This window comes from Aspergillus fijiensis (assembly GCF_003184825.1).
Source record: "Aspergillus fijiensis CBS 313.89 unplaced genomic scaffold BO72scaffold_25, whole genome shotgun sequence".
NCBI classification, from domain to species: Eukaryota; Fungi; Ascomycota; class Eurotiomycetes; order Eurotiales; family Aspergillaceae; genus Aspergillus; species Aspergillus fijiensis.
Genome location: NW_024469001.1, coordinates 58,121 through 84,720, shown reverse-complemented (window position 1 = coordinate 84,720; position 26,600 = coordinate 58,121). Strand labels below are relative to the sequence as shown.

The following is a 26,600-nucleotide window of genomic DNA, read 5'->3' as shown; positions in this document are numbered from 1 at the left end:
CTCTTGAATGCCTGAGGTCTAAGGCTTCATCGTGTTGGACCGTTGTTAATTCTCCGTCGACTTCATTTCGAGATGACTGGGACCCGCTGCTGAATCGACCAGCCAGCAATGCAAGCTACTATTGAGAGTGGGGAGAGAATGAATGCAGGCAAGAAAAAAAAGAGTGAAAAAAAAGTCAACCAGAATAAAAAACGACAGCAGAGACTAGAATGAAACAGGAAAAGAAAAAAAAGATGCGGTGAACACCTGTCCGCCAATGGCCATGCTTGCTTTAGTGGCTCCTAACCAATGACAAGCTGAATGACTGCGACCGGCCGGCCGATACTCCACCGTGACTGGAAAATTTGGTCCGCTTCAGCCTGTCCGAGGCTGTTTTGGTTCTGTAACCCGTTTCTAACAGTAACACCCCGTACCGCCGCCCCGGCGGGATTGTTGTCTCTAGTAGTACCTTAAGGTATGGAATTTGTACAGTATGTACGCCCGCGGGCCTACTGCGAGCCTGTACTGTAAGCCTGCCGCCCTCCCCCTTCCTCTAAACATCGATCCCCATAACTTCCACCCCTCATCTTCTTCCTTCTTTCCTTTCCTCTGCCCCCATCTACTGCAGATTCTTTCCACATCTACAGACCACCCACCCCCACCAAACCCCTCCATCCCAAAACCCCCTTCTTAATTCATCATACTATTCAGATATCGTCAAGTGTACCGCGCCAGGATGGCCTTCGTTGAGCTGTAAATCTCTCCGCTGGGAAGCACGGCTGCCATTTCCATGCTTCCCAGTCCTAGCAGCTCCGACTATCTCTCATCGAACTTGACGACTATCTGCTCCTCTTTCGACGCAACCTTTCAATTCCCAGCGTCGGAATTGCCTATCACTACACTCATACGAGAAGCACTTTTGACGTCCCCCATCTGGACGCTGAGGTGCTTTGGCGAATTCGAAAAGTCTTTGCTATCGTTCCAATCTTATCCTACCCTACCCTACCCTTCCGTTCTCCGGCTCCTGGCCGTAACCTCTTCACCTTGAAAACTCTCTCTCGCTCTCTTGTCCTTGGACGAAGTAACGACGACCATATCTGCCTCTCCCCATACGCTTTCACGAATTGACGGTCGGAATCCGCCTCACCATTACGACAATCCTGTCCCTGACTCCGCCTTCGACAAAGTCTGACGCAATTGATTTATCCCGCGCGGCCTCACGGGTAGCAAACTTTGACGATCCATTAGTCTACCAAGGTCAACACTCACTCGTGCCAAGTTAAAACTGGCCGAGATACATTCAAAACAAACTTACCGCAATACCGTTTCTGATCAAAAACAACCATAATGCCTCCCTCAGCCCACTCGCCCAAGCGGTCCCCCCAGACTGCCGCAAAGGGTATCCAGCGCAACCCGACTCGTCGACCCTCCGCTCATTCCCTCGAACACACCCTGACGGGTCGCTCACCTAGAACCTCGAACAAGGGCCTCGCTCTTGGATCATTGGGCATGGACCGGAAACGCAGGGCTTCGTCTATATCGGTCTCCAGTGTGTCGTCGGTCTCCTCCATCGAGGAGCTTAGCGACGAGGAGGATAACGACTCGGAGGACGATGATGCCGACGATGAAGAAGATGAACAGCCGGCTGTTCGCGGCCCGTCTTATGGCCGTCGGGATCGGTCTCATAAGACGGGCATGAAGTCTGCCAAACGGACCAAGAAGATGAAATACTCCGATGACGATGGCTACGATGGCCAAAGAAGCAGTGATGACGATGACGATGACGATTCTGACGAGGACAACTCGGATGATATCTATGCTGCCGTTGATTATATCAGTGACGGAGAAGACGATGAGGACAACGATGTGGAGAAACTCGAGGAATTGTTGATCGTCGAGTCCGAGGATGAGCATGCCGTTGAGAACATCTTGACCGCCGCCGCCGCCACAGAGACTAATGACTGGGCCGGCCCCAATGTCTTTGACGACCATATGCTCCTATCGGCTGCGTCATTTTTCGACGACGAACAGCTCTATAGCGCAATGGAAACCTTCGGCGACGAAATGGCCAGCGAGACTGCCGTCGAGATACCCATACCCCGCCGGGTGCACTTTGAAGAAGACTCCGATTCTTCCTCCGACAGTGATTCACACACTGAAGACGAGATTCCAAGTGACTTCCTCCAACAGGACAGCCTGGATCCCCAGCTGCGTCGTATGATCGAGAGCGACAATGAGAACTTCCCGCGCCAGCGCCGTCAGTCAGAGGAGATGTTTGCCGACTCTGACTACGGACATTCGAACATCTATCACGTGGAATCCGACGCTGTTTCCGAGGGTTCGGAATCGAGCGGATATGAGAGTATGCAGAATGCTTGGGAACTTTTTACACTACGTTTGCTGACCCTTTTGAAGCCGATGATGGCGAGACCACAGATGAAGACCTTCCCCCTCCCGCTACCATCACTCATCCCAGATCTATCCTTCGCCGCGATTCATCCGCCTCTCTTGCACCTCCCGTCGAGGAAAAGCCTGAGCCTGTGAGTCGGCGCCGCGGGCCTATCATGGGTACCTTCGTCGCGGACCCCCACAAGCCTGTTGCGCTCGTTGATTGCACTGGTAAACATCTGGTCATTATTCCCGCCTATGCCTCGTCTCGCCATGACTGGCTGGAGTCCGCTACCAACAGTGTATGTGGTACGGCTCACAACAGCCCACGTGCCACCACCATGCATCTCATCGATGAGAGCGATACAGATGCACTCGCATCGCCCGGCCACCTCGATATGAGCCCGATGCTGGCCTCCAGTGCCAATCTGATGATGACGGCACTCGGCAATGATATTGCCCCAGGCGGACAGGTGATGGGGCCTCCCGAGGCTTTTTACCCGTCTCGGGACTTTGCCATTGACAGTTCCTTCGAGGACGACGATGAGGATGATCCGGAATCAGCCCTGAATGTCGAGGACTTCATTGACTTCGGCCATGAGTCGTCCGATGATGAGATGGACAAGGTGTTTGAAGAGGAAACACTACTCTCACCCATGGCAGCTCAGACCAAGCATGCCGGCACTGGCACGCCAACCCCGAGCCGGGCTGGCGAGTCCCATCATGCTAGCAGTGCAGAGCGGTTCCTTAATCATTTGGATCGAGGCATTGTGACCGCATTCCGCCGTAATCACAACCGCTACCAAGCACTGCTGCGTCTGCCCCAACATCGGGAGTTTATGCCCGCCAACTCACCTTCTCGCCCTGCAAGTGTGTTTAGACACGCACGTAATGCAGACCAACGAACCCCTACGCGTAAGCGGAAACCCAACGGGTACAACGGTGGGGAAGCCGTCCGACGAAAGTTGATGGATGCCCACCGTCGCAGTCAGCTTCCTTTCTAAGAACGCTGGCTGTCGAAGTCTTCTATGACCCTTGTCACTCAGGTCTTATGGCGCACCCGTCGATGTGGTAGCCCTCGCTGAACTAGAAACAACGAAAACAATACGATTAATTGTACATTGCTGCCAAAGCGCTGATATCTAAAAAGATGGGAACCTAATTCTCGGCAAAAGCATAGAAAGGTATTCGGACTGCATGTTCTGACTGAAACAGTCGATTTACTCTCATAGTCTAGAGGATTGGAGGATTACTCCATGACCAAAAGTTCAGCTTGATGATGATGTTTCACGGAGTTCAAAAGGGGATATACCTTGTTGCGAAGGATCAGGTAAACTCTCATACTATCTTCTAGCTATGTTCTCAATCTCGTATGCCATGTGTCATGTTACGGCGTTTGTCATTTTCCAGGCTACTATAATTCGAAAATCAAATTTCTAGGATCGATTGTGATTCTTTATGATTGATAACGTAGTACTACGCTCTGCTGAAGGTCCAATGAGACCGATCTCTGTGTTGCTCCATCCGACTGCGTGTTTCGGGATTATTGAACACACGGAAGATATGGAGCATCGAAGTGATACTACCCTATGCAAGCCACCGCCAGGGTAGTCGAGGGTATTGCGGCTTCATAGCTCAAAAGGTCCGGGCCTTTTGTGCAACATGCGAAGTGCATATCGTCGAATGCTTGACTCTGATGGGCCCGCTGGATATATATAGGTAACAAGCTAGACCCGAGTCTCGACGAATCCCCTTCGCCGTTCCCCTCCAAAGTTCATCAATATGAGGCCGTACCCTCCGACACGGTGCAGAACCGGACTCCACAGGCCCGAATTCTCATGCCAACCTCTGGGTGGCCAGCCTCTGGGAAGCGAAGCTTCTTCAGCAAGATGTCCGACGGTTGGCTGCCGGCCGCGATGAGCTGGCACCATTTGTAGTAGCTCATCTGTTTGTTTGCAGGTAGGATGGGTGAGGTAGTATCTCTCTGAAGCTTTTCTGGATGGAGGTAATTAGCATATCTTTTTTTTCCAGATGTGGTGATCGTGGAGATCTGCTATTGCTACTGCTGTTATTGTGAATTTTAGTATCTGCACCGTTCTTCATCTTCACATCATCTATTCAGATCCGGGCGCTAAGCCGCAGCAGCGATCTCCATCTGTTCGGTGGTTATTTTCAACAACCCTGAGATCGAACTTCCACCAGTAGTCTTTTGCGTTTGATTGGTGATGAACCATCCTGATCTAGAAATGACTGGCGTTCGCTTTTTTCTTATTGGATCAGTAGGTTAGAAAACAAAAATAGCCGCTCAGGTTGGTAGATTTCCCTTTCCCTGAGTATGTTGATGTTGCGGGCAGTGCCATGTTCGAGGGGGGAAGGTTGCAGCGCGAGACGCCCGTTTGCTGCATGGTGAGCTTAGAGGGAATTTTGTTCTGTAGGTTTTGTGGTTCGAACGATTTGGAATGAAAAGGCGAATTGGCCTTTTTCTTTTTTCTTTTCTTTTCTTGTTTGCCGAGGGAGGGGTTCTTTGGGTGGCGGTTGGGTTATTTTGAGGTGGTGTGACTCGACTTAGTTGCAACAGTAATTGAGTTTATTGTAAGTTAGTTGTACGTTACCTAGTAACTAGTCATCGCTCATCCCGCGGCAGACTTGCATCCTTCATCTACTAACTTACACCATTTACTCTCTCTCTTTCTCTCTTTTGGGATGTCCACATCCATCTTCTTGGCAGGTACTTGTTGGTCTGAAAAGATAGACAGAGACTCATCGTCATTGTCTTTTCCAAACGGAGCTAAGCCTGAAGGAGTCGGGCTGTCATTGTTAACACTGTGAGACTGTTCTCCACTCTCTTTACCTCTGGTTGCAAGACAATGAATGAATGAATGAATGACCATCTAGCTAATGGCCCCTCCGGCACATTACCTCACCTCACCTCCACCAGGACCTGCGCCTATTCTGGGATCAGCTCCGACAATAGCCTCTCGTCGACGGTGATTGGCGATGGGTGTGATTGACTTCGCGCCTCCCCCTCGTTCCCTCCAGTCCTTGTCAGGGTCCTTCAGCCTGTTCCTGCACTAGCGGAACAGTCGGCGCCTCCGCGTTGGATCGGCTCTCCGTCGCACCAACCGCTCACTACAACCTTGAAGAATGTCTTACTTGTAGAGACGAGGAAATCCAAATGCTTCGCTAGCCATGCTTGCATGCAACATCCGCGGCCAGTGAATGGACGGGGTGGGTGGAGTCTTGACCGGGCATGGTCCCTCTTCCTCACAGTCTCTCGGGCAGGAGGGCTCTTTATCCTATTGCTTTTGATGGATACCACTCAACCCCCCCCCCCCTGTTGCAGCATCTGGTGTTATGGATTTAAGAGATCAAACGCCCTCTTTGAAAGCGGGTGGGTCGCTGCGTTTCTTTCTATTTACTTTCTTCGCTCTCTACAATTGTGTTGCTATTTATTCCCCTTCCCATTGTTGTTGGTGCTCGTTGCTGGACATAGAGACATTCGTTTCATCTGACTACTAACACTCGTTCGATCTTGTCAATCGCTTTCGCTGTATACTTTTTCTCTCTCTCTGTCTCTTCGACATCTTCTTCTTCTTTTTCTTCTTCTTCTTCTTCTTCTTCTTCCTCGTTCTCAGTATCGTCGTCGTAAGGTATCTTGACCACTGAAGGATATCAGCCATCTCTGTCTCATAGCATCATAAGACTTTACTCTCGCTCAGTCACTTCGCTTATCTATTCGCCATGAGGGCCATTGCCTCGGTCTCTCTCCTGGCTCTCGTCGGCGTGGCCCAAGGGTCAAGTGTGGTAAATTTGTCTACCTCAGATCCGCAGAGCTCGTGCTGATATCCGCAGTGGTGGAACACCGACGAGAGCTTTACCAGCCCTGACAACACCAAGACGACCTGTTCTGAGCAGCAGCAGGCTGGGTTTGACTGGTCCGACCTGGCTGTCGGATCCTCCCCGAGCTATGCAGGCTTTGAGTTCTCGGGCTTCTCCGTGCGCAATAATTTCAGCACGGCTTCTGGCGTAAGTATGACGGCGTCGGTGATGGAGATGAGAGTTGCTGGCTAACTGGACCAGGCCAAATCCATCGTGGGAACACTCACCAAGGATACCTCGTCGGCTCCAGAGATATCATCTGCATCAAAGGACCAAGACTTCTCCGTCAATGAGTTCCAGCTTGCCACCTCCCGCACTGCTGACATCCGCATCGTTTATGGCATGGCTGATGGTACCACCTGCAATACCTTTGCTTCTGTCTCCGCCAACGGGTCCACTGTCGCCAATGACCAGTGCGGCGGTGCCACCTCCGTGAGCTTTCTACTGGCTGAAGAGGCGAATGTCGATCTTTGCTTGTTGAGTGTGTACAGGATTGGATTCGACTGCTCTTCTGGTAAGGCGTCGACAGCATCCAATCCTTCCGACACTGCGTCTGGGCTCAATGCGAGGGCGTACTCCGTGCCGCTCATTCGAAAGGATCGGACCACTCCTGCAGCTGTCGTGACTCCTGCCCCAGAGGCGCCGACTAATAACCTGGCGACTTCGACCTACTATATCACCAGTGAAATCGTGATCACCAGCTGTGGCCCTTCGGTGACCAATTGTCCAGCAGATTCCACCACGGTGATCACGTCGACGATCCCCGTGTCTACTGCCGTTCATTCTGCCACAGAGACCTCTGCAGATGAGTCTTCGACGGAGGTGCCAGATGTTACCTCTACCAGCAGCGTGGAGTCTAGCGTCGCTGTCCCTACTGCTACTTCTTCCATCGTAACTATCCCCGTTGATACATCTTCTGGCACGACTACACCGACCGTCACGCCTTCTAGCAGCGCGGTCCACAGCTTAACGCACTCCAGCGAAGTCGTCCCAACTGTCACACCATCCAGCAGCACGTCTAGCTTTACGCACTCGAGTAGCGCGCTTTCCAATACCCTTTCATCTGGAAGCTCTCCTGTGGAGTTGACCTCTTCTCAGTTGATCCACACGCCTACGTCCGCACCTGTAATCACGCCAGGGCCTAGCTCCTCTGCTCCGGCTGCGGACAAAGTCACGGTGATTACCTGGGCCACGGTGACAAGCTGCCCGGTGACTTCGACGGGTACCGTCAGTGGAACTCTGACCACCTCTGTGGGCACTACTCTTTCTACGGTGACTATGACTTCAACATCGACTATCTGCACCAAATGCGTTGCCCCAACCAGCGTTCCATCGGGAGTGGCACCCATCTCCTCGGGCCCTATCTCGTCCGGTCCTGTCCCTTCTGCTCCCGTTACTACACCAGGGCCCAGTGTACCTGCATCAAGCGTGGACAAAACTACAGTGATCACCTGGGTGACTGTCACAAGCTGCCCGGTCACCTCCACAGGGACTGTCAGCGGCAAGTTGACTACTTCAGTGGGCACGACGCTTTCTACCGTGACCATGACCTCAACGTCGACCATTTGCACCAAATGTATTGCGCCAACAACTGTTCCGTCGGGCGTGGCGCCCATCTCCTCGGGTCCTGTCTCGTCTGGTCCTATACCATCCGCTCCCGTCACCACACCAAGTGTGCCCGTCTCGAGCGTGGATAAGACCACGGTGATCACTTGGGTAACCGTGACCAGCTGCCCGGTCACCTCCACAGGGACTGTAAGCGGCAAACTGACTACGTCAGTGGGCACGACACTATCTACAGTGACGATGACCTCAACGTCTACCATCTGCACCAAATGCATCGCCCCTTCTACCACTGTTCCTTCAGGCGTTGCTCCAATCTCTTCGGGTCCAGTTTCATCCGCTCCTGCCAATACTCCTGGCCCAAGCGCGCCCATCTTGAGTGTAGACAAGACGACCGTTGTCACTTATGTCACACTGACCACATGCCCTGTGACAGCAACGGTTTCTGAAGGCGGCTCTGTGAGTACTTCGGTGGGAACGACGGTGTCGACTGTAACGTTGACGTCCACTTCAACTATTTGTACGAGGTGCATTGCTCCGACGTCGGTTCCGTCGTCGATTCCTGCTGTGACTCCGACTTCGCTCTCTACGTCGCTCACATTGCCTCTTCCGTCTTCTGTGGCGCCTGTTTCATCTGGTCCTGTTTCTACTGTCACTGGTGTTGTCACTGGGTCTGTCACTGGTTCAGTTACTGGGTCTGCTATTGGGTCTGCTACTGGCTCGGTCACCAGTTCTACTACCTCTGGTACTGTTACTTCGGCTTCCATCCCATCAGGTCCTGTCTCATCGGGACCCGTTCCAACAGGACCCGCGCCATCGACTTCTGCCCCAATCACCCGTGTGGATAAGACTACTGTTGTCACATATACCACAGTGACTACTTGTCCTGTGACATCGACAGTCTCCGACGGTGGTTCTGTGTCGACGTCGGTTGGAACTACAGTTTCAACCGTCACACTTACTTCAACCTCAACTATCTGTACCAGGTGCATTGCGACAACAATTCCCTCTGGTGTGGCACCTATCTCCTCCGGTCCGATCTCATCGGGCCCAGCTCCGTCAGGCCCCGTCCCAGTCACTAGCGTGGACAAAACTACTGTGGTTACATATGTCACTGTCACGACTTGCCCTGTGACCTCGACGGTCTCGGAAGGGGGTTCTGTAAGTACATCAGTAGGAACTACTGTCTCAACTGTCACACTTACCTCAGTGTCAACCATCTGCACCAAATGCATTGCTACAACAGTCCCATCCGCTGTGGCTCCCGTCACATCTGGGCCCGTTGCATTAACTACTTCAAGTGTGGACAAGACCACAGTCGTCACTATCACCTCGGTGTCCACCAGCCCTGTGACCACTACGGTCTCGGCCGGCGGAACTGTCTCTACTTCGGTGGGCTCCAGTGAATCAACAATCACTATCACATCGGTGTCGACCATCTGCACCAAGTGCATTGCGCCTACAACAGTTCCCTCTGCTGTGGCTCCTGTTACATCGGGTGCCATTTCGTCAACCCTTTCAAGTGTGGACAGGACCACGATTGTCACAATAACTTCTGTTGCTACCAGCCCCGTGACAACCACTATCTCTGCAGGTGGCACTGTATCTACTTCGGTGGGGTCCACTGAGTCGACTGTATTTGTCACCTCGACTTCGACCATCTGCACGAGATGCATTGCTCCCACGCCAGTTCCATCAGGTACTTCACCTATTTCATCTGAGTTGCAGAGCACAACCACTGTAGTCACCTGGGAGACTTTGACAACTTGCCCGGTCACCACGGTCATCACCTCGGGTGGTGTTCCTTTTACCTCGGTTACAAGTACTATCTCGACGGTGACTCTGACCTCGGTTTCCACCATCGCAACATCTGTTGCTGTCAGTGTTCCCTCAGCCCCAGCTTCTGTCGTAACCGGCTCCCCTTCCGTGCCAACAGCCAGTGCTTCCACTGTGACCGTAATTACTTCAACTGGTGCTCCTTCTGGGCCCACAGGTGTCTTGCCCGTCACTTCTCAATCTCAGATTACAACTGGGCCTCCTCCCACCGTGACGTCTCCCATCTCTTCTGGTGGTCCATCGGGCCCTACAGGTGTCTCCCCTGTTTCCTCTGAGCTTGAGAGCACGACGACAGTCGTCACTTGGCAAACATTGACCACCTGCCCAGTGACTACAGTCATTACTTCAAGTGGTATTCCAGTCACTTCGGTCACTAGCACAGTCTCAACCGTGGTTTTGACCTCTGTCTCCACGATCTGCCCCAAATGCTCGGCCACTCCAACCGCTGTGGCTCCTGTCACGTCTGTTGAGAAGGCAACCACTGTGGTGACATGGCAGACTGTAACAACATGTCCCGTCACGACGGTGATCACCTCTGCTGGACAGCCGATTACCTCAGTCTCCAGCACTGTGTCCACAATCACAATGGTCGCGACATCAACCATCGCAAGGACGGTCGTGGTTCCCACCGGAGTTGCCCCCGTTACCGGGGTTTCCTCATCGGCTCCATCTGCCTCGTGTCCCAGCGTGGTTCCCAAGTGTATCAACACCTGGCTCGAACTGGTCCCCAAGTGCACCTCGAACAGCGACACGAGCTGCTACTGCCCCTCGGCAAAATTCACCAAGAAGGTGATTGAATGCATCCAAGCGTGGGGCTCCTCCTCGACAGAAGTTCAAGCCGGCCTCTCATGCTTCACTGGACTCTGTGCAGCCTGGGTGCCCCAGAACCCCGGCATTGTCACAAATATCCCGTCCAGCATTACGCTAGGCCCGACCCCCGCCCCAAGCGGTGTCGCACCCGTCAGCGGTCAAGTCACCCACACTGGAACGAGCGTCAGGCTGACCAGCGGACATGCTGCTGCTCCCTCAGTTCCCTGCACCACAATCACCTACTCCACCTGGACAGTGACCGTCCCGCAAGTCGTATTCACAACTGCCACAGCCAGCTCAAAGACAACGATCGGTCTGATCCCCGGGGGCGGTTCCCCAACATCGACTCGGTTGCCGAACCCCTGGTTCCCATCTTCTTCAGCCTGGATCTCCCGCTCAGGCACCCCCACCCCGACCCCGACCCCGTCACCGAGTTACACACCCTTGTGGTCGAATACCGGTGCAACGCTGGGTGTATCCTGGACGTGGTGGGTGGCTGTTGTTCTGGCTACGATCATCGGCTTGGCCTAGTCCAGTTGGCCAATGTTTCATAGTCATATTTAGTAAAATAGGAGCGCAAACAAATCTGGCAGGTTTCTTTTCCCGTTGAGCTCGGTGGTTATTGTTTTCTTTTTGTTCTCAGTTTGAATCAGGAAGCAGTTTAGTCCAAGACGGTCAATGTACTTTAGCTTCGATTTCTATTCTGCACTCATAATTCACTAGTGTGTAATACTTGATCTACTTCTTCTTGCTATTGATGGACTAAGATGATGTAGTAGACGCCGTGAGAACTGGTGTTTTATAGCCCCACGATGAGGCCAGAGACTCTCGTGTCGTAGATCATGAAAAGGGTTTTGATGCGGTTGGCGGGGGCATTTGCCGGGTCATTCATTCATAGGGAGGTATAAGTTGTGATTGTGGGGGTAGATTGAGGTGTTGATATCGATACCATCAATCATGGGATAGATAGAACCATCAAATGAGAATGCATTGTTGTTGCTGCAGACGGAAAAGAGTCGGCCGAAGATCGGAGATAATTTCGGCCCTTCGTAACTCCGGCGGGCTCGGAATTAACCGACCGTCGCCGACTCCAGAGAGCATGAATGATCCAGTAGTGGAGGCGGTGCACCCTGATCGTTCATCTTCTGGTATGGACCTCAATGGACCATCAACCACCTCAGGGCCGCCGTCGCCTGGCGATCTGATTGCCCAGCAACGCAAAGACGCCATTCAAGCGGCCGCCCAGACCCCCAACGATGCCGGGCTCTTCGCGCAGCTTACCAGCAATCCTTTCTTCACAGCGGTGAGCAATTCAATGTGAACAACGAAAACGGGTTCTTTTTGAGGAGGAGAAAGATACTAATGCTGTGTTTGGTGACACTAGGGATTTGGTCTCGCAGGTCTGGGAGCTGGACTGAGTCTAGCACAAAAAGGACTCCGCCATGGCGCTGCGCTCCTCCGCCGGCGCATGCTCGTCGACGTCGAGATCAGTGTCAAGGATGAATCCTACCCGTGGTTCTTGCACTGGATGACGCTGTACCAAAGCTCCCAACTCAACACGACTCGCGCCGCCGCCGCCACCGCCGCCGCCAGCCGGTCTGGCTTCATGGAATCGATCCTCCGCAAACTGACCCCGGGCACGCGCCATCTGTCCATCCAAACGCAGAAAGTCGAACACACCAACGGCGCCATCCACACGCAGTTCGCCCTCGTCCCGGGTATGGGCCACCACGTGCTGCGGTACAACAACGCCTTCATCTTCGTGAACCGCATGCGCGAGGCCAAGTCGGTGGACCTGAAGACCGGGCAGCCGTGGGAGACCATCACGCTCACGACGCTGTACGCCCATCGCCACGTGTTCGAGGAGATCTTCAAGGAGGCGCACGCGTACGCGGTCCAGGCGCACGAGGGCAAGACGACCATCTACAACAGCTGGGGCACGGAGTGGAAGCCCTTCGGCAAGCCGCGGACCAAGCGCCCGCTGGAGTCGGTGATCCTCGACGAGGGCGTCAAGGAGCGGATCGTGGAGGACGTCAAGGACTTCACCGCGAGCTCGAAGTGGTACCAGGACCGGGGCATCCCCTACCGCCGCGGCTATCTGCTCTACGGGCCGCCCGGCACGGGGAAAAGTTCGTTCATCCAGGCTCTGGCCGGCGAGCTGGACTACGACATCGCCATTCTGAACCTGAGCGAGCGCGGGCTGACCGACGATCGGCTGAACCATCTGCTGACGATCCTGCCGAACCGGACGCTGGTCCTGCTGGAGGACGTCGATGCGGCGTTCTCCAACCGCCGCACCCAGACGGACGAGGACGGGTACCGCGGGGCCAACGTGACGTTCTCCGGGCTGCTGAATGCCTTGGACGGCGTGGCGAGCGCCGAGGAGCGGATCATCTTCCTCACCACCAACCACGTCGAGCGACTGGATGAGGCGCTCGTGAGACCCGGCCGGGTGGACATGACGGTGCGCTTGGGCGAGGTCAGTCGCTATCAGGTCGGCCGTCTCTGGGACCGGTTCTACGGGGAGCTGGAGCAGAGCGCCGTCTACCGCCAGGCGTTCCTCGACCGACTGCAGGAATTGGGGCTCATTGAGGATGCAGATGGGAACAAGGCCGATCTGTCGAGGAGCACCAGTGCGGCTGCCTTACAGGGCCTGTTCCTTTACAATAAGGGCAACATGGAGGGCGCCATTGCTATGGCCGAGGGGTTGATGTTCAGGGTTCATCACAGCGATTAAAGATTTTGTAGATTAGAGTCGAGTCTCATGTAAATTAGATCTAAGCACAGGCTGGTTGATGTATTATAGCCACTCGGCAATTTGTTTTTCATTGTGTTGTGTCTTGGTGGAGCGCGCTTATGGCTTTGCTGATGTCACGCTGCATTGTTGTTGACTCCCCGCCATCTTCATCCATCCTGCTACTACTTCCATTACTTCACACTCCCCCCTCACTCACTATTCACCACTCACTATCTCTGCAACTCTTGGCTCTGAGCCATAGCAGTTAGCACGAATGAATTAACCAGTCATGGCCGTTCACAAGGGCCAGCAGGTGACGATATTGCGCTATCCAGCCTCCTGCAGACGTCTCTAAACCATGCAACCCATGCAACTATTCTTCAGACCACGCGACGGTCAAATCATGCACCACAGCCGATCAATCACCACTTAGACAATAATCTATGCCGGTCAAATCAGATCGCCCATCACCTCTGCTATCACTTTCCGACGCGCCGTGCTAAACAATAGTCACGCCGGTGCCAAAGCGGGGGAGCCTATCACCGCTGCTGCATGGTGGGCCATCTAAGCGCCGACCACGGGCGTTCAGGGATCCCTCGCGTTCTGCGCCCCGGTGACAGCCTGTCATGTCGCAGACCCTTGCCGCCCTTTCGATGGCCGGCTTATCGAAGGTTTGGCAGGCCAAGCTTGCCCCGAGGTCTATGTGTCTGTGCCGTTGCCGTCACCGCTCCGTGACACGGGGGTGGGTGGGCGACTGCGTTGCCTGGCGGGTCGAGTATATCTATGCTCTGTCGCCTATTGTTTTTCTGGGGTTGGTGTCCAATGGACTGACTTGCTGGAATTGTTCAGTGGTGTTGAGCTGTGCATTGACTGACTTGCTGGTATTGTTCAATAGTATTGACGTGTGCAGTGACGATCACTTGCTTCCAGGACGTCTTCTCAGATCATGAGCTCCTTTCAGCTCTTTCCCACATCTCCGGACAGTGGGACCTCTAACAACCCGTTCTTAAAAGGGAAGCGAAGGCAAGCCGGCGGTCGACCGCTGGCTGATGCGATCCCTCTCAAGACCCTCGGTAACAAGGGCACCGTGGCCGAGGGGATGCTTTTCCGCGTGGACCAAAATCCCGAGAGCGTCCCAGCACCCCCAAAGGCCCACGTTCCTCGGCCCTCGCAGTCCTCATCGTTGGGAACACCCCAGGAGCACGATGCACGCCGGAATGCTTCACATGCCAACGCCACTACATCGGAAGACCGGATGGCCGGGCGAGTGGGGTCTCCATCCAGCTCGAAACGCAGCAAAGGAGGGTCCACGCCCATCGCAGAAACAACGCCCAAGTCAGAGTCGCCGGCACCTCCTATGAAGTCCATGTTTCCCCAGTATAACCCACAGCTACCACTCAATCAGCAAGCATACTATCCCCAGGCGTCCGGCCATACTCCTCGGAATTACTCAAGACCAAGCAACATCCTCCTGTCGCCTGCCCCGGAGATTGACCAGGCCCTCGGCCCGAAGACGGTGCCTGCTAGCGTGCTGAATTTCCCTTTGGGGGTGCTGGATACACCTGAGATGCGATACTCTTCCGTGGAGGAGCTGAGGAGTTTGTGGGAAGCGGCCAATGGTCAAAGGCCGCAGAATATGCCGGAGACGTTCAATCTGCGTCTGCAACGGTGAGCATGGAGTGTTTGGGGAATGTTTGAATGGTTGCTGACTCGATGCAGGAGTGGGCCTACATCATTTTCCTTCGGAGAACCCACCGCGCCATTCTATACGATGCAGATTGAACCGAATGACGGGATCTCTCTGACGAGGATCAATCCCTCCAGGTCCAGTAATAGCGTTCCGATAATGACATTCAAAGTGGAGGATCGATCTCGGCGGGAACTGCGCGGAGACAATCTAGTTTCGCTGCTGCTGCCCCGCCTCGCCGCCGTGCTAGCCCTGGATCAGGTTGCGGAGATGGTCAAGGAGCACCAATTGCCCCACCAAGATGCGATCGAGCTGGAGGCCGATGCTCTCAAGCGGGTGGCCGAGCAGGAGTCATGCAAGCTGTTCTGGAATTCGACAAAACATAACTACGAGCTGCACCACCCGGCTCTTTGCAAGCAGCCGCCGGCGTTAGTCGGCGCGGCAGGCATCCCTTTGTCCCCGGTGCGATCAAAATACGCTGGGAGTCTGCAGGTGACCGTGTCCAGTGCCTCTGCCGAGTCCCGGTCCAGTCAGCCCCCGATCATTCTCGTGACCACGCCCGTGTCGGCCAACGCGATCGAGTCGGCCAACACGGCGGCGACGCCCCGGACCTCCACGCTGCCGTTGATGGACTCGGACGAGCCGCTGGCCGCGTTGGACCTGGGGACGATGACCCTCTCGATCTCCGGGGTCTCGACCATCAACACCGTCCCGTCTCTGTACGCGATTGACTCCGTGGTCGCGGCGATGCTGGCCGTCGCCGTGTCGGACGAGGCCACCGGCCCGATCCTGAAGGAACTGGTGCTGTACGGATCCGAGCGGTCCATCACGCCATGGGGACAGGGACAGGGACCGTACGGCACCGGCTACCGCAGCGACCTGGTCACAGCAGCGGCAGAGCGGGACGAGGCGCAGAAGGGCCACCAGCTGTGGTCGACGGTGAAGTCGGCGTTATCGTCATCGGTCTCGGAGAAGAGCGAGCAACCACCGCGGCGCTGGTACCGGTCCTGGGGCCGGGGCCCCCGGGCCCAGAAGAAGAACCGGAAAATCGTGGTGGAGGAATTCGACCTGGAGCGGTACGGGCGGTACGGGCATAGCTCGTCGCGGGAGGGCCAGAAGCTGCCGGGGATCACGCGGGCCATTCTGCGGGTGGTGTTTTTGGGGTTGGAGGTGGTGGTGCAGCTGCTCACTTGGGCGGTCAAGGTGTTTGCGTGGGTGCTGGTGAACGCCACGCGGTGTGTGACCAGCGAGAGGTTTTGATTCTTGCCTTTTGGTTGAATATACTCAGTACAGCTCTGTTGGATAATTCTTTTTAATGACAGGGGATGTGGAGCATTCCATCTTGCCACTTCAACTTCCCGTTCCAACTCCCGTTCCAATTTGTGTCTATTATTGCCTCTCGGTCGCCTCTTTTTAGGGATGCGTAGATGCTTACACTGATTCCCATTCGCCCCTAGCCAGTGACATGCATACATCCAGATAGATGCACACCCGGGATGTGACACTACAAACTTTGGCGAGACATTCGCCGGCCGCATACCTTACTCGATCGAGACGCTCCCCTACATTCCGCTCTGCGACGTCGGACCGCGCCACCTTTGGGGATTGGTGCTGGAATCTGGAATCCAGGGGATGGCGATGCAAAGTCGATCGGGATGGGAGGGTAGCATTGCATGTATGTATGTATGTATGTATGTATGGGGGCAGGACTAAGTGCTGACCACTTGTATATAGGCGGACGCAACACCATAGACCCTGCCATCAAGCTCCCTCCAGGATATCATCTTCATCATCCAGAGACTGTAGTGCTGTGTGCTGTACACACACGAACAAGATGCGCGCAGCAATTCTTATCCTCTCGACCATCACCCTCGCCACGGCTACTACCAACAAAGATCTGGGGTATCTCCGCTGCGCCGTACGCATCCCCCCCCCCTCTTCCTTGACTTTGTCCTGACATCTTGGACCATGGGATATCGAATACTAATGAATAAGAGAGGGTGTAGTCTTCCATAGCCCGGTACTACCAGACTCCTCAATCCCAATCCCAGTCCCAGTCCCAGTCCCAGTCCCAGTCCCAGTCCCAGTCCCAGTCCCAGTCCCAACCCGAAGCCCAATGCACCTCCCCCTCCGCCCTGGATTGCTTCTGTAATGCCCCGTTCGATCCCTCGGCGCTGGACCAGGCGACCCTGGATGAGTGTGCTGGTGAGGGTGTTGGTACGCCCCCCCCCCCGGCCCCCCCTGCCCCTAGCGCTAGATCTATTGTTTGAGGTGCGCGTGTGCTAACGGTCTAGAACCCGAAAACATCCCCGCGTATATCTGCGACGACGCGAACGTTCCCGTCTCGCCGCGGAAGGGCAGTGTGCCGATGGTGAGGATTGGGGTTGTTGAGGAGGAGGATGCTGCTGCTGCTGCCGAGACCCCCGCTCCGCTGAGAGGGAGTTTGCCCATGGTCCGGGTGGGCGATTCGCTGGGGACTGAGGATGCAGGTGCGAGTGGGGGTGTGAGTGCCAGTGCCAGTGCCAGTGCCAGTTCTATTGCCAGCGCTAGCGCCAGCGTCCTTGGTGGATCGCATCGAGGTAGTCAGCCCATGGTGCGCGTGGGGGATCTGCAAGCTAGTAGCTCTGCAGCTGCAACTTCAAGCAGTCTAGCTACGCCCACCGCAATCGCTAATGCTAATGCTGAAGCTGAAGCTGAAGCAGATGTGGACGCTGTCCCGCGCCGAGCAAGTCGGCCCATGGTGCGGCTGGGCGGAGAGACCACGATCACGACCATGAACCAGCCTCTCGCACAGGCAGATACAAACCCCCACGCCCAAGGACAAGCACAGACACAGGCATCAGAAGCAGAGAACCTGAAAGCTAGAGCCTACAGCCCCAACTTGCACCCGGACCCCCTTCTCCTCCCGGAGGACGTCCTCCCTCTTCCTTCTGATGATTCTGTTCTCGGCACTGCAGCAGCAGCGCAAGCACCAGGCCAAGAAGAGAAGAACGTCCCCCTCCCGCTGGAGTCGGTGGTCATTCCAGATGGGAATGCCAATCCAGATGTTGCGGCTGCTCCTAGCCCCTATACCAACTTCAACACCCATACCCAAATGGAAACCCAATCCCAACCCCAAGCTCCGCAGCAGCAGCAGCAGCAACAAGAAATCGAGGTCCTCGCCTCGGAACTAACCTCCTGCGCGTGCTCTGCTACTGCTACTGCTACTTCTGGTGCTGATGCTGGTGCGGCTGGCACCCCCGCCAGCGCTACAGCGGTCCATGCTGCTGCTGCTGCTGCTGCAACCTTCCAAACAAGCGCAACCACACCCCCCACCCCCACCTCCTCCCACTCAAGCTCAACCTCAAAAACCACCCCCACAACGCTAGCAAGCGCAAGCAGCCTCCCCGTCCCGACGATCACCTCCTCGTCCGTGAAGCTCGTGACCGTGAACCCGACGGCCACGGCCACCGCGACGGATGTTCGGGGGTCGAGTGCTTTCCCTTCGGGCAAGGGGCAGCAGGCTCCCGGGGCAGGGGAGCCGAATGCCGGGTTGTTTCAGGGGGGTGCGGGGGCCTTGCAGAGGCGTGGCTGGGGGGTTCGGGGGGTGGGTTGTTTGGTTGGGGCGGTGGTGCTTCTTCTGTGATGTACTTTTCATGAAATGATGGGAGTGGTGATGTGTGCGTTTGGGTCATGATTCTTTTCTAGGTGGATGGATACTGATGCTGGCGTTTGTTTTTGGACTGTGGTCTTTCGATTGGAAAACAGATTGGCTAAAGGCCGAAAAGAAGGGTTTGATTTTATTCTTGGATATCGAGGGGGAAAGATTGTGCAGGAAGAAATTATGGGGATTGGGATTAGGATCGGGACTGGGTTCGGGTGGATTTGGATCATGTGTGTATGACTTGACTTGGTTTGGTTTGACTTGACTTGGTTGCTTATGAGGAATGAAAATGAGATTATCTTTGATTGAATCATGACAACACTTTAACAGTGTCTTGACAGTACATTAGCATTATTATTAAATTAGCAGTGCCTCTGGCGGTTCGAGGATACACTATAGTACCACGTGCAGTCTAACCACCACCAAGTCTACTAGACAAACAACAACCAACCCTGAAGCCTCCCGGCCCTACGCATGAATCGCCTGCTGCACCCGCGGATACAACTGCACCAACCGCTGATACAGATCCGGATGCTGCTCGATCATGACCTGGGGATCCCACGCCATGGCGGCAAAGATGGTCTCGATGCCGCTGCTCATCGGCGTCATGAAGATCTGGCAGATCTGCAGCCCGATCACAAACGCAAACGCCATGATCACCGCCGTGAAGTCCCCGTCCTGGTTGTAGGCCGGGTGGGTGTACCGCAGATACAGGTAGGCGAGGAGGGCGCACACGTAGCTCACGAAGACCGACCCCATGGTCAGCACGGGCCCGACCAGACAGTCGGCGGCCAGGGCGTCGACGCCGCGGTCCTTCATCATGGTCCAGGTGTCGCGCGCCGCGGGGAGGTACGCCTTGCCGTACAGCGCGATGTGGCAGAAGGCGTAGCGGTTGAAGAAGGTGACCAGCCAGTCCAGCAAGCTGATAAAACACCCGAGGACCCAGAAGGCCACGCTGCCGACGAGACTGCCCTGCGCCGCCTCGTGCCGCTGCGCCACGCTGCACGCCTGCCGCAGCATGTTGATCAGCGCGATGATCAAGCTCCCGAAGCTGATGCTGCCGAACGAGTAGGTCGTCGCCCGCCGCAGCGCGCCCCGCGTCGCGCCCGCCGGCATCCCCTGCGCCGTGCCGCTGCAGAAGTACCACGACCCGTACACCCCCGCGATCGTCGTGTGCACCGTGTTCTTCAGCCACTCGCTGAACCAGTACATCGCGAACGTCACGTACACGACCAAGCCGATCACCCGCGCGCGACTGCACCCGCCCCCTCCGTCGCGACACGCAGGGTTCACCCCGTCCCCGTTCCCGCCGGGCTCATACGCGACGTAAATCGACACGAGGGTCACCGAGAACCACGCCCCGAACGCCACCGCCACCAGCCCGCCCACTGTGCTCACCAGGAACATGTGCCCGTAGCGCCGCGACACGTCGATGGACGTCTGCATCATGAACGCCGTGAACGGGATCCGCGGGATCCAGCTGATGAAGCACACGATCGCGAACACCCCGAAGATCAGAAACACAATGCCCCCGCCCCATTGGTGCTGCGTCAGGTAGTAGATCGCCGTCGCCAGCGCGAACACGATATTCAGGATCCCCGTCACCCAAATGAAGAGCTTGGGGAATGTGCGCACCCCGACCCAGTACGCGTACGACAGCACCAGCGCCACCGCCAGCACGAATACCAGTAGGATCACCGTGTTCGTGTTCAGCGAGAAGTCGTTCGCCGCGCCGTAGATGCCCCCGCCGTTCAGGGTGTGGTATTTGCTGTACCGGTAGATGACGACGCCGGAGACGGCGGCGTAGCCTAGGAAGACGGCGATGAGCTGGGGTTGCTGTTAGTGGTACGTTAAGAGGGGGAACAGGGGCAGGGGAAGGCGGGGGGGGAGGCACCAGAAGACCAGCCCATAGATCGTTCCATTTCGGTTTCTCGACCTTGAAGGCATCGTCGAAGCCGTAGACGGCCTGGTTGTAGGTTGGGGGTGGTTCTTGTGGTGGCTGAGGTGGTTTGGGCTCCGGGCCGCGGTAGTCTCCTCCGTTGGGGGCAGGAGGGTAGCCATTGTTGTAATACTGTTGCTGTTGCTGCTGCTGCTGCTGAGACGGAGGGCCGTCAAAGCGCTGGTCGGTGTTGTAATAGCTGGCTGCTTGACCGCTCATGGTTGCCGCATGCTGTGGCTGTGTAGGCGGGAGAAAGGAATGAAGAGGTCGATCTATATACTGTGTAAAACCGACGAGAACCAGTAAAAGTCTGGTGGGTAATCAAGATAGCATGCAAGAGGTAGTCAACATGAGGAAGAAATGGAATGAAGTGAAAAGGGGCAGCAGATCAAGTGAAGTGAAGTCAGTGAAGACGCATGCGGCGCTGGCCGAAGGTTACACCCGCACAACAGAGCGCGTCATCGTGAGAGAATCGATCGACTTTGATCGTCTCCCGCCGAGTCCGCCGAGCTCGTCCATGGATCGCTCAACCCAATCTACTCCAGTACTCCATCCATCTCAGATCACAGCGTCATCAAAACAAATGAAACATTAATTGCCACTCGCGGCGTCCTGTCTATGTACACCAACTTGTCTGCCTGCCGGTCCTTCATTAAGTATTAGCAGTGTAACAGCAATTAGTTATTCAACCAACCAACAGAAAAGCAAACAAGTGACGTCTGCATCAAAAACAGCCGAAGAGTGTAGAATCAAGCTAATCTGGGTATCAATAAATACATAGCATGCCCGCCTGGGCAACCTCAACGCCCTCCCTCCCCCTTTTTCATCGAAAGCCATGGTGACGCTTCATGTGCCGCCAGGAATCCGCGATACTGCGCTCGATCCCATGAGTCGGCGTTCGCGATCGTCCATGCGCCCAGTCGTCCGTCGCCGCCTGGAGCTGGCCCATGTTCATCGCGCGCGACCGACGCATGTTCTCTTGGCGCACTGCCGTCCGGCGTGCCGCGCGTAATTCCTCGATCCGCCCTTGTCCGACCCGATGTCGCCGGACAAAGCAATCATCGATTAACGAATTCGCATCCAACAGCCGCTTCGGGACCGTCTGCACCACCTGGAACACCTCCATCGGGTCCGACACCCCCATGATATCCTGCTCGCACGACTTGAAAATCGCCAACGACACCCGGAAAAACGTCTTCGACCCTTCGTAAAAGAACACATCCCAGACCCGGAGCGTGGTCTCCAGCGGCAGGGTGCCGATAAAGACGGACATGAGCCAGTTGGTCAGCCCCAGGGTGATGTCGGGCAGACGCGAGCTGACCGTGAGGGCTGGCACCTTCCCGCTCCCCGCCCCAGGTCCACTCCCGGCGATCTTGTTGTAGATGTTGGGCGCCGATTCTTTCAGCAGCACCATCAGAATCCATAGGTCGATATTGGCGCCCTCGAGACTGATTTCATGCGTGCTGGGGAGATAGACGGAACTGATGATGTGCAGCATCCAGAACGTCTTCTCTTCCGGAAGAAACAGAAGCAGCATTCCGGTGATGAAGTTCAACGACTGGGTGTAGCCAATCTGCGGGTTGTGAAGAGCAAAAGCATACAGGACGCGCCGCAGAGACTGGATCATTTCCGTTTCAACCGTGACAGACCCGTGTCTCGGGTTGCTGCTACCAGAGCTAGCGGCCGAGTCAACGTTCTCCGGCTTGAAGTGGATATTGTCCGGGAAGGTTCGATGCAGATCGCGTTCGATGTGTTCCTTGTCGTCATTGCTAGGCGACTCCATGGACTGTCGAACCAGCTGGTCATAGAGGCCAGGGTTCCGATTCAGATGCTCGTAGCCTCCCGCATAGAAAAACCATGCTGCACCGCGGTACTCGGATGGGATGCCCTTGCGCACAAACCGTTTGACCTTGTTCGATTTGGGGGGAAACGTCGTCGGTTCGTTGATGGGAAGCCGATTCTCCCGAAGCAGCTCCACCCATTTGATTCTTCGCTGAGAAGTGTAATCCTTGTACTGGGCATGCCATGCTTCATACTGGACGAGGGTAACGTGGTGGGTTGCCTTGCGGAAGCCATAACAGTCGCGGGCCCCATTGCCGGGTAGTAACGGCGGCGGCACGATGCCAGGAATGATGACTGTGGTCTCCGGCTCTCGTGCAACAGGCGGATCCAAAAACTTGCGTTCCGAAGGGGGGCTCGGCGACTGGTCGTGGGAAGCTGTCTCGCCCAAGAATTCTTCATCCGGTGAGCTCCTTCTGTGAGCCTCTAACTCGGGAAAGGGCGGAACAGGCGGAACATCTTCTGTGGGTTCCAGTTCAGGAGAATGCTCATCCGAGCTATGACAATCATCGAGGGTGATCTCCGTGGGTGGACGTGGGCTCAATGGTCGAGCCTTGCTCTCATCGTAGAACCCTGAAGAATCATACACCCCGGGCGATCCTGGCTCTTCGGTGACATCGCTGAAGCCATCCAGGTACATTGAAATTGCATCTTCCACACTCATGCCACCCTCCTTGTCATAGGAGCCATCGGGTGTATCGGGCGACAGATCGGTAATAGAGCTACTTTTGGTCAGGACACTGCTCCGCTCGGTTCCGCTGGCATGTTCAATGCTCGACCGCGAGGTCATGGCCGAGTTCACGCTGGATCGGAGAGCATCTTGCCCGCGCATCTCGGCGTATGTCCCAGGCGGGATGATTCGGGGCAATCTAAGGGCGGCGGATTCGTCTGGCAGGCGTTCTCGATTTCGATGAGGGTGCAGCTGCGGACGCATGCTATGTAGTTTCGACGTAGAATTGGACGTGCGCAACGCTGGCGGAGCAGGCGGGGACTTCCGGTAAGGTGGACGATCAACCTCCCCTTCTCGGGGGGCGGCCCTGGACCGAACAGGCGGCTGCAGAGGAAATGTGGGGGAGCGGTAGGCCTGTTGGCGAATGACAAAGTCGTCATCCTCCACAGGCAAGGGAGAGACGGAGCGCCATGAGGGATCGGACGGCGGTGGGATTGGTGGGCGAATCCGGGGGGAACGAGGCACAGGAGGAGGAGGGTGGTGAGGGGAAAAGGGCGGCCGAGGGCCGTCCGCCGTCGCCGGTCGTGGGAAGGGAGGATTCAATCTCAGAGGATCCAGGCGGGGTGGGTTCGGGATTCTGCGCCGGCTAGGGATATCATGCGCGCCAGCAGGGGGCGGCGGATAACGAAAGTCTGCATTTCCTGTGACCATGGCCACGAGCTGTTGAACCCCAGTTCCCGCTGGACATTTGTCGACAACACTGAGCGATGATCGGAAGGCGAACGCAGGTGAATCGACAATTTCCAATTACCGATTCCGATGTTGACAGAGGTGGACAGAGGTGGACAGAAGAGACCAGATTGAAATGATAGGAAACGAAGGGAAGTTGAAGTAGAAATAGACGCCTATTGAGACTAGGGGGGCGGATAGTGACAGCGATAAACGAGCGAAGAGTAGTCGAGTAAGTGCGCTGGCTTGTCAGGCGCGTAGATGAAACGAGCGAAGAGAAGCGTGTGTAAGAGTAAGTAAAGTAACGGTCATGCCTCGTTCAGCCCAGAAGGAAACAATCCATCCGCACAGTCTCACGATCCTACCAGAGGGTCAATCCGAGACTCCATCCCATGACAGATCAACTCGAAAAGAGGAAAAGGGAAGAGGAAGAAGGGGAGTGGGGGGGAAGGCGAGGAAATGGGAGGGATAAAAGAGGTCACGGTGTGGTGAGAATGGCCGAAGAGAGAGAGCGAGAGAACAGAGAACGAAACAACGAACCGAAAGGGAAAAGGGGAAAAAAAAAAGACGGCGGAGCTGGATCGAGGCTAGCGCAGGTCTCGAATGGGAAGAAAGACCCTGTCGGGCTTAGCCTTGTAAGAAGTTATACTGAGCAGTTACCGTTGATGTATTTTATTTTAGCTTCTCAACCTCGTTAATCCGGTTCTTTTCGTCCTTTTCTTGGGCATGGGTTTCAGACTGACGCCAGGATGAGATCAGTCCAACTAACTACACTTGGGGTTTGATATTGATTACGTTGATTGCACTGGGTTGCTGCTGCACAAGGGGTTGCACCAAAGACTAGAAACACCAACCTAGAAAACCCCCTTCAGTGGACTGATCAGTCGACAATGGATAGCCTACTGCCGACAAACAATCTATCATATCATATCAATTGCCCCTGCTGACAGGTCACTCAGTCACAGACTGACCTGCAGCTGCTGCAGGCAGGCTGCATGGTTAGTGTGCACTGCCGCGCCCCCGGAGAAAGTTAGGAAGGATCCGACCCGATTACAGATCCGATGCTAACAATCTCAACGGTGTTGGTTGTTCTGTCATGGACAGACAGATCTGATGATGCCCCCCAAAACAGAAACCGGTTTTGTTTGATGACCTCTGATGACCTCTGATGACCTCTTTGGCTGCTGGCAGATGAAGAAACTGGCAACATTACCGAAATTACCGTTGGTATGGTTCGTACCCGGTGGAGACGCCTTGGTTTCAGTCAGACTCCGGCCGTCTCCCCTTTGCGCCCACCCACTCGCGGAAGCTTCAAAGTTCGCCGTGGCTCGCCCAGCCTGCCGTCTGTCGACCGCAGGAACTGACGGGTCACTCCCGGAGTGGCTTTGGCTTTGGCTTTGGCTTTGGACTTTTGTTCATTGACTTAAAAAGAGGTCATCTGCGGAAATGAAGATGAGCCTCTAGCGAGAATACTTGATAAGTCTGCAGTGCATCTTGCACCATCCTACCATGGCATCGGACCCTTCGGAGTATCTTAAGGGATTCAGGTGATTGATGCGACATTCTATTGTTCCTGAGTCAGGTGGGGGCGCGTCAGCAATTGGACGATCGTCCCGTGATGAAATCTCCACTTGCGGCCGTACCTGAGCCTGAGGAGCCTGAGGTTGACGCCCTTCCTACCTAAGGCAGGACTAGTTCCGCTTCAGGGATTCTAGTCGCCAAGTCAGAACGAACCAAGAACAAGATGAACTCATCAAGAACTTCCTCGCCGGGCCCGCTTTCCTCCCATTGACGTTATCAACGGCAGGCCACAGGTGTCTTCTTCAATAACCTTGAAAAGAAAACGCCAAAACTGTCCCGCTTGAGTCTTGACTTCATCTCCACTTGTGCCCGGCTAATAACCGTTCCATGGATCACTGGCCTCGCTTCCCGTTCGTTTATTCAACGAGCCTCCATCTCTACTGTTTCTATAAGTAAAAGCCCCGAGATGCTTCGGCCTAGACCCTTGCCTGAAGAATTTTCTGCATTACTACCAGCAGCACCACTCCGAATTGAGCAGCAGATGGCGTCAAAGTAGCCTCACTGTTGCCCGTCCCAGGGACAAGGCTACTGTCAACCACGAAAGGCGCCGACACGTTCACGGCCACCATCCACCGCGCGGTTATTGATCCCTGATCCCACTAATCATGGCAATAGTGTCAAGCCCTGGCGCCCGCCGAATCCGGACAATGCGGCCATATGGTGGGTCCTGGCGATGACGAACGTGTCGGCCGTCCATTTAAATATAGTCGAGCCCGATCCCTCATCTCGCTGGCGCCGAGCTGGGCGCCTAATCCGATTTGGTGTCCATTAGGACAATCTCGTTGCCCGGATTAATTAAGATTAGCATTCAATCTCCGGGCAACATCGATTTCCCCGGGCCACCGACCACGTTTTTAGCACTGCGTCATCGTTCGTGACGACTTGCAGGCCACCGGCAACTTCTCAGCCCAGCTCAATTGCAGTCGAGAATCTATCCGAATGTATCGTCAAGCGCGCAATGACCACCATGCAACATTGGCTCAGCCATGCAACCTGAAGATCTAGCGGTAACTTCGGTTATTGCTCAGTCTGCAAACTGAGGGCACCACGATACTCTGATGCGCATTGACGAACAGAGACAGTGTCCAAGGCTGTGCACTACATTGCCATTTCCCAACAAGCGCCCTTGCTACGAAGCGAGCCCTCAACCCCAGGCCTGTGCTTTCTCCGCCTCAATCGACCCCCAGCATCTGCTGCCTCGCTCATATTCATGTTTCAGGCCTGCTGCATCATGCACATGGAGGCTTGGAATGGTTAGTCTAACATCATCTTGATAAGTGACAGAAGAGGAGTGTCCTGTGCCTAGTATCCTGGCGCTAC

General features: G+C 55.3%; 7 protein-coding genes across 7 annotated transcripts; 5 read left to right on the top strand and 2 right to left on the bottom strand.

Moving 5' to 3' along the window:
- Nucleotides 1-1,326: 1,326 nt before the first annotated feature.
- On the top strand, nt 1,327-3,371 carry BO72DRAFT_496553 (uncharacterized protein; the record flags this gene model as incomplete). Its single annotated transcript, XM_040948637.1, has 2 exons — nt 1,327-2,341; nt 2,395-3,371. The coding sequence occupies 2 exons, from the start codon at nt 1,327-1,329 to the stop codon at nt 3,369-3,371; spliced, it is 1,992 nt and encodes a 663-aa protein (XP_040800951.1).
- A 2,737-nt stretch (nt 3,372-6,108) lies between these two features.
- Nucleotides 6,109-10,986, top strand: BO72DRAFT_496552 (extracellular serine-threonine rich protein; the record flags this gene model as incomplete). The annotated part of the gene is made up of 3 exons (XM_040948636.1): nt 6,109-6,171; nt 6,220-6,393; nt 6,448-10,986. 3 exons carry the CDS (start codon nt 6,109-6,111, stop codon nt 10,984-10,986), a joined length of 4,776 nt encoding a protein of 1,591 aa, XP_040800950.1.
- A 619-nt stretch (nt 10,987-11,605) lies between these two features.
- On the top strand, nt 11,606-13,192 carry BO72DRAFT_468786 (bifunctional AAA family ATPase chaperone/translocase BCS1; the record flags this gene model as incomplete). The annotated part of the gene is made up of 2 exons (XM_040946925.1): nt 11,606-11,758; nt 11,840-13,192. 2 exons carry the CDS (start codon nt 11,606-11,608, stop codon nt 13,190-13,192), a joined length of 1,506 nt encoding a protein of 501 aa, XP_040800949.1.
- Nucleotides 13,193-14,033: 841 nt separating this feature from the next.
- BO72DRAFT_115901 (uncharacterized protein) lies at nt 14,034-16,346 on the top strand. The gene is made up of 2 exons (XM_040938977.1): nt 14,034-14,860; nt 14,912-16,346. The coding sequence occupies exons 1-2, from the start codon at nt 14,139-14,141 to the stop codon at nt 16,137-16,139; spliced, it is 1,950 nt and encodes a 649-aa protein (XP_040800948.1). The 5' UTR covers nt 14,034-14,138; the 3' UTR covers nt 16,140-16,346.
- BO72DRAFT_510062 (extracellular serine rich protein) lies at nt 16,326-18,504 on the top strand (the record flags this gene model as incomplete). The annotated part of the gene is made up of 4 exons (XM_040949352.1): nt 16,326-16,558; nt 16,614-16,797; nt 16,886-17,096; nt 17,174-18,504. The coding sequence occupies exons 1-4, from the start codon at nt 16,512-16,514 to the stop codon at nt 18,502-18,504; spliced, it is 1,773 nt and encodes a 590-aa protein (XP_040800947.1). The 5' UTR covers nt 16,326-16,511.
- A 340-nt stretch (nt 18,505-18,844) lies between these two features.
- Nucleotides 18,845-21,022, bottom strand: BO72DRAFT_115892 (choline transporter-like family protein). The gene is made up of 2 exons (XM_040938976.1): nt 20,417-21,022; nt 18,845-20,349 (listed from the first exon to the last, which is right to left on the bottom strand). The coding sequence occupies exons 1-2, from the start codon at nt 20,678-20,680 to the stop codon at nt 18,991-18,993; spliced, it is 1,623 nt and encodes a 540-aa protein (XP_040800946.1). The 5' UTR covers nt 20,681-21,022; the 3' UTR covers nt 18,845-18,990.
- Nucleotide 21,023: 1 nt separating this feature from the next.
- Nucleotides 21,024-23,886, bottom strand: BO72DRAFT_115891 (putative GTPase activating protein (Gyp3)). The gene has a single exon (XM_040938975.1). It carries the CDS (start codon nt 23,679-23,681, stop codon nt 21,285-21,287), a length of 2,397 nt encoding a protein of 798 aa, XP_040800945.1. The 5' UTR covers nt 23,682-23,886; the 3' UTR covers nt 21,024-21,284.
- Between the last annotated feature and the right edge of the window lie 2,714 nt (nt 23,887-26,600).

What these genes read in the sequence shown, in the direction of transcription:
- BO72DRAFT_115891 (XM_040938975.1), bottom strand. Translation starts at nt 23,681, where the DNA reads ATGGTCACAGGAAATGCAGACTTTCGTTATCCGCCGCCCCCTGCTGGC.
- BO72DRAFT_115892 (XM_040938976.1), bottom strand. Translation starts at nt 20,680, where the DNA reads ATGAGCGGTCAAGCAGCCAGCTATTACAACACCGACCAGCGCTTTGAC. An exon ending in ATCTATGGGCTGGTCTTCTG is followed by an intron (nt 20,350 to 20,416) that starts GTGCCTCCCCCC and finishes CAGCAACCCCAG; the next exon opens with CTCATCGCCGTCTTCCTAGG.
- BO72DRAFT_115901 (XM_040938977.1), top strand. Translation starts at nt 14,139, where the DNA reads ATGAGCTCCTTTCAGCTCTTTCCCACATCTCCGGACAGTGGGACCTCT. An exon ending in TTCAATCTGCGTCTGCAACG is followed by an intron (nt 14,861 to 14,911) that starts GTGAGCATGGAG and finishes GACTCGATGCAG; the next exon opens with GAGTGGGCCTACATCATTTT.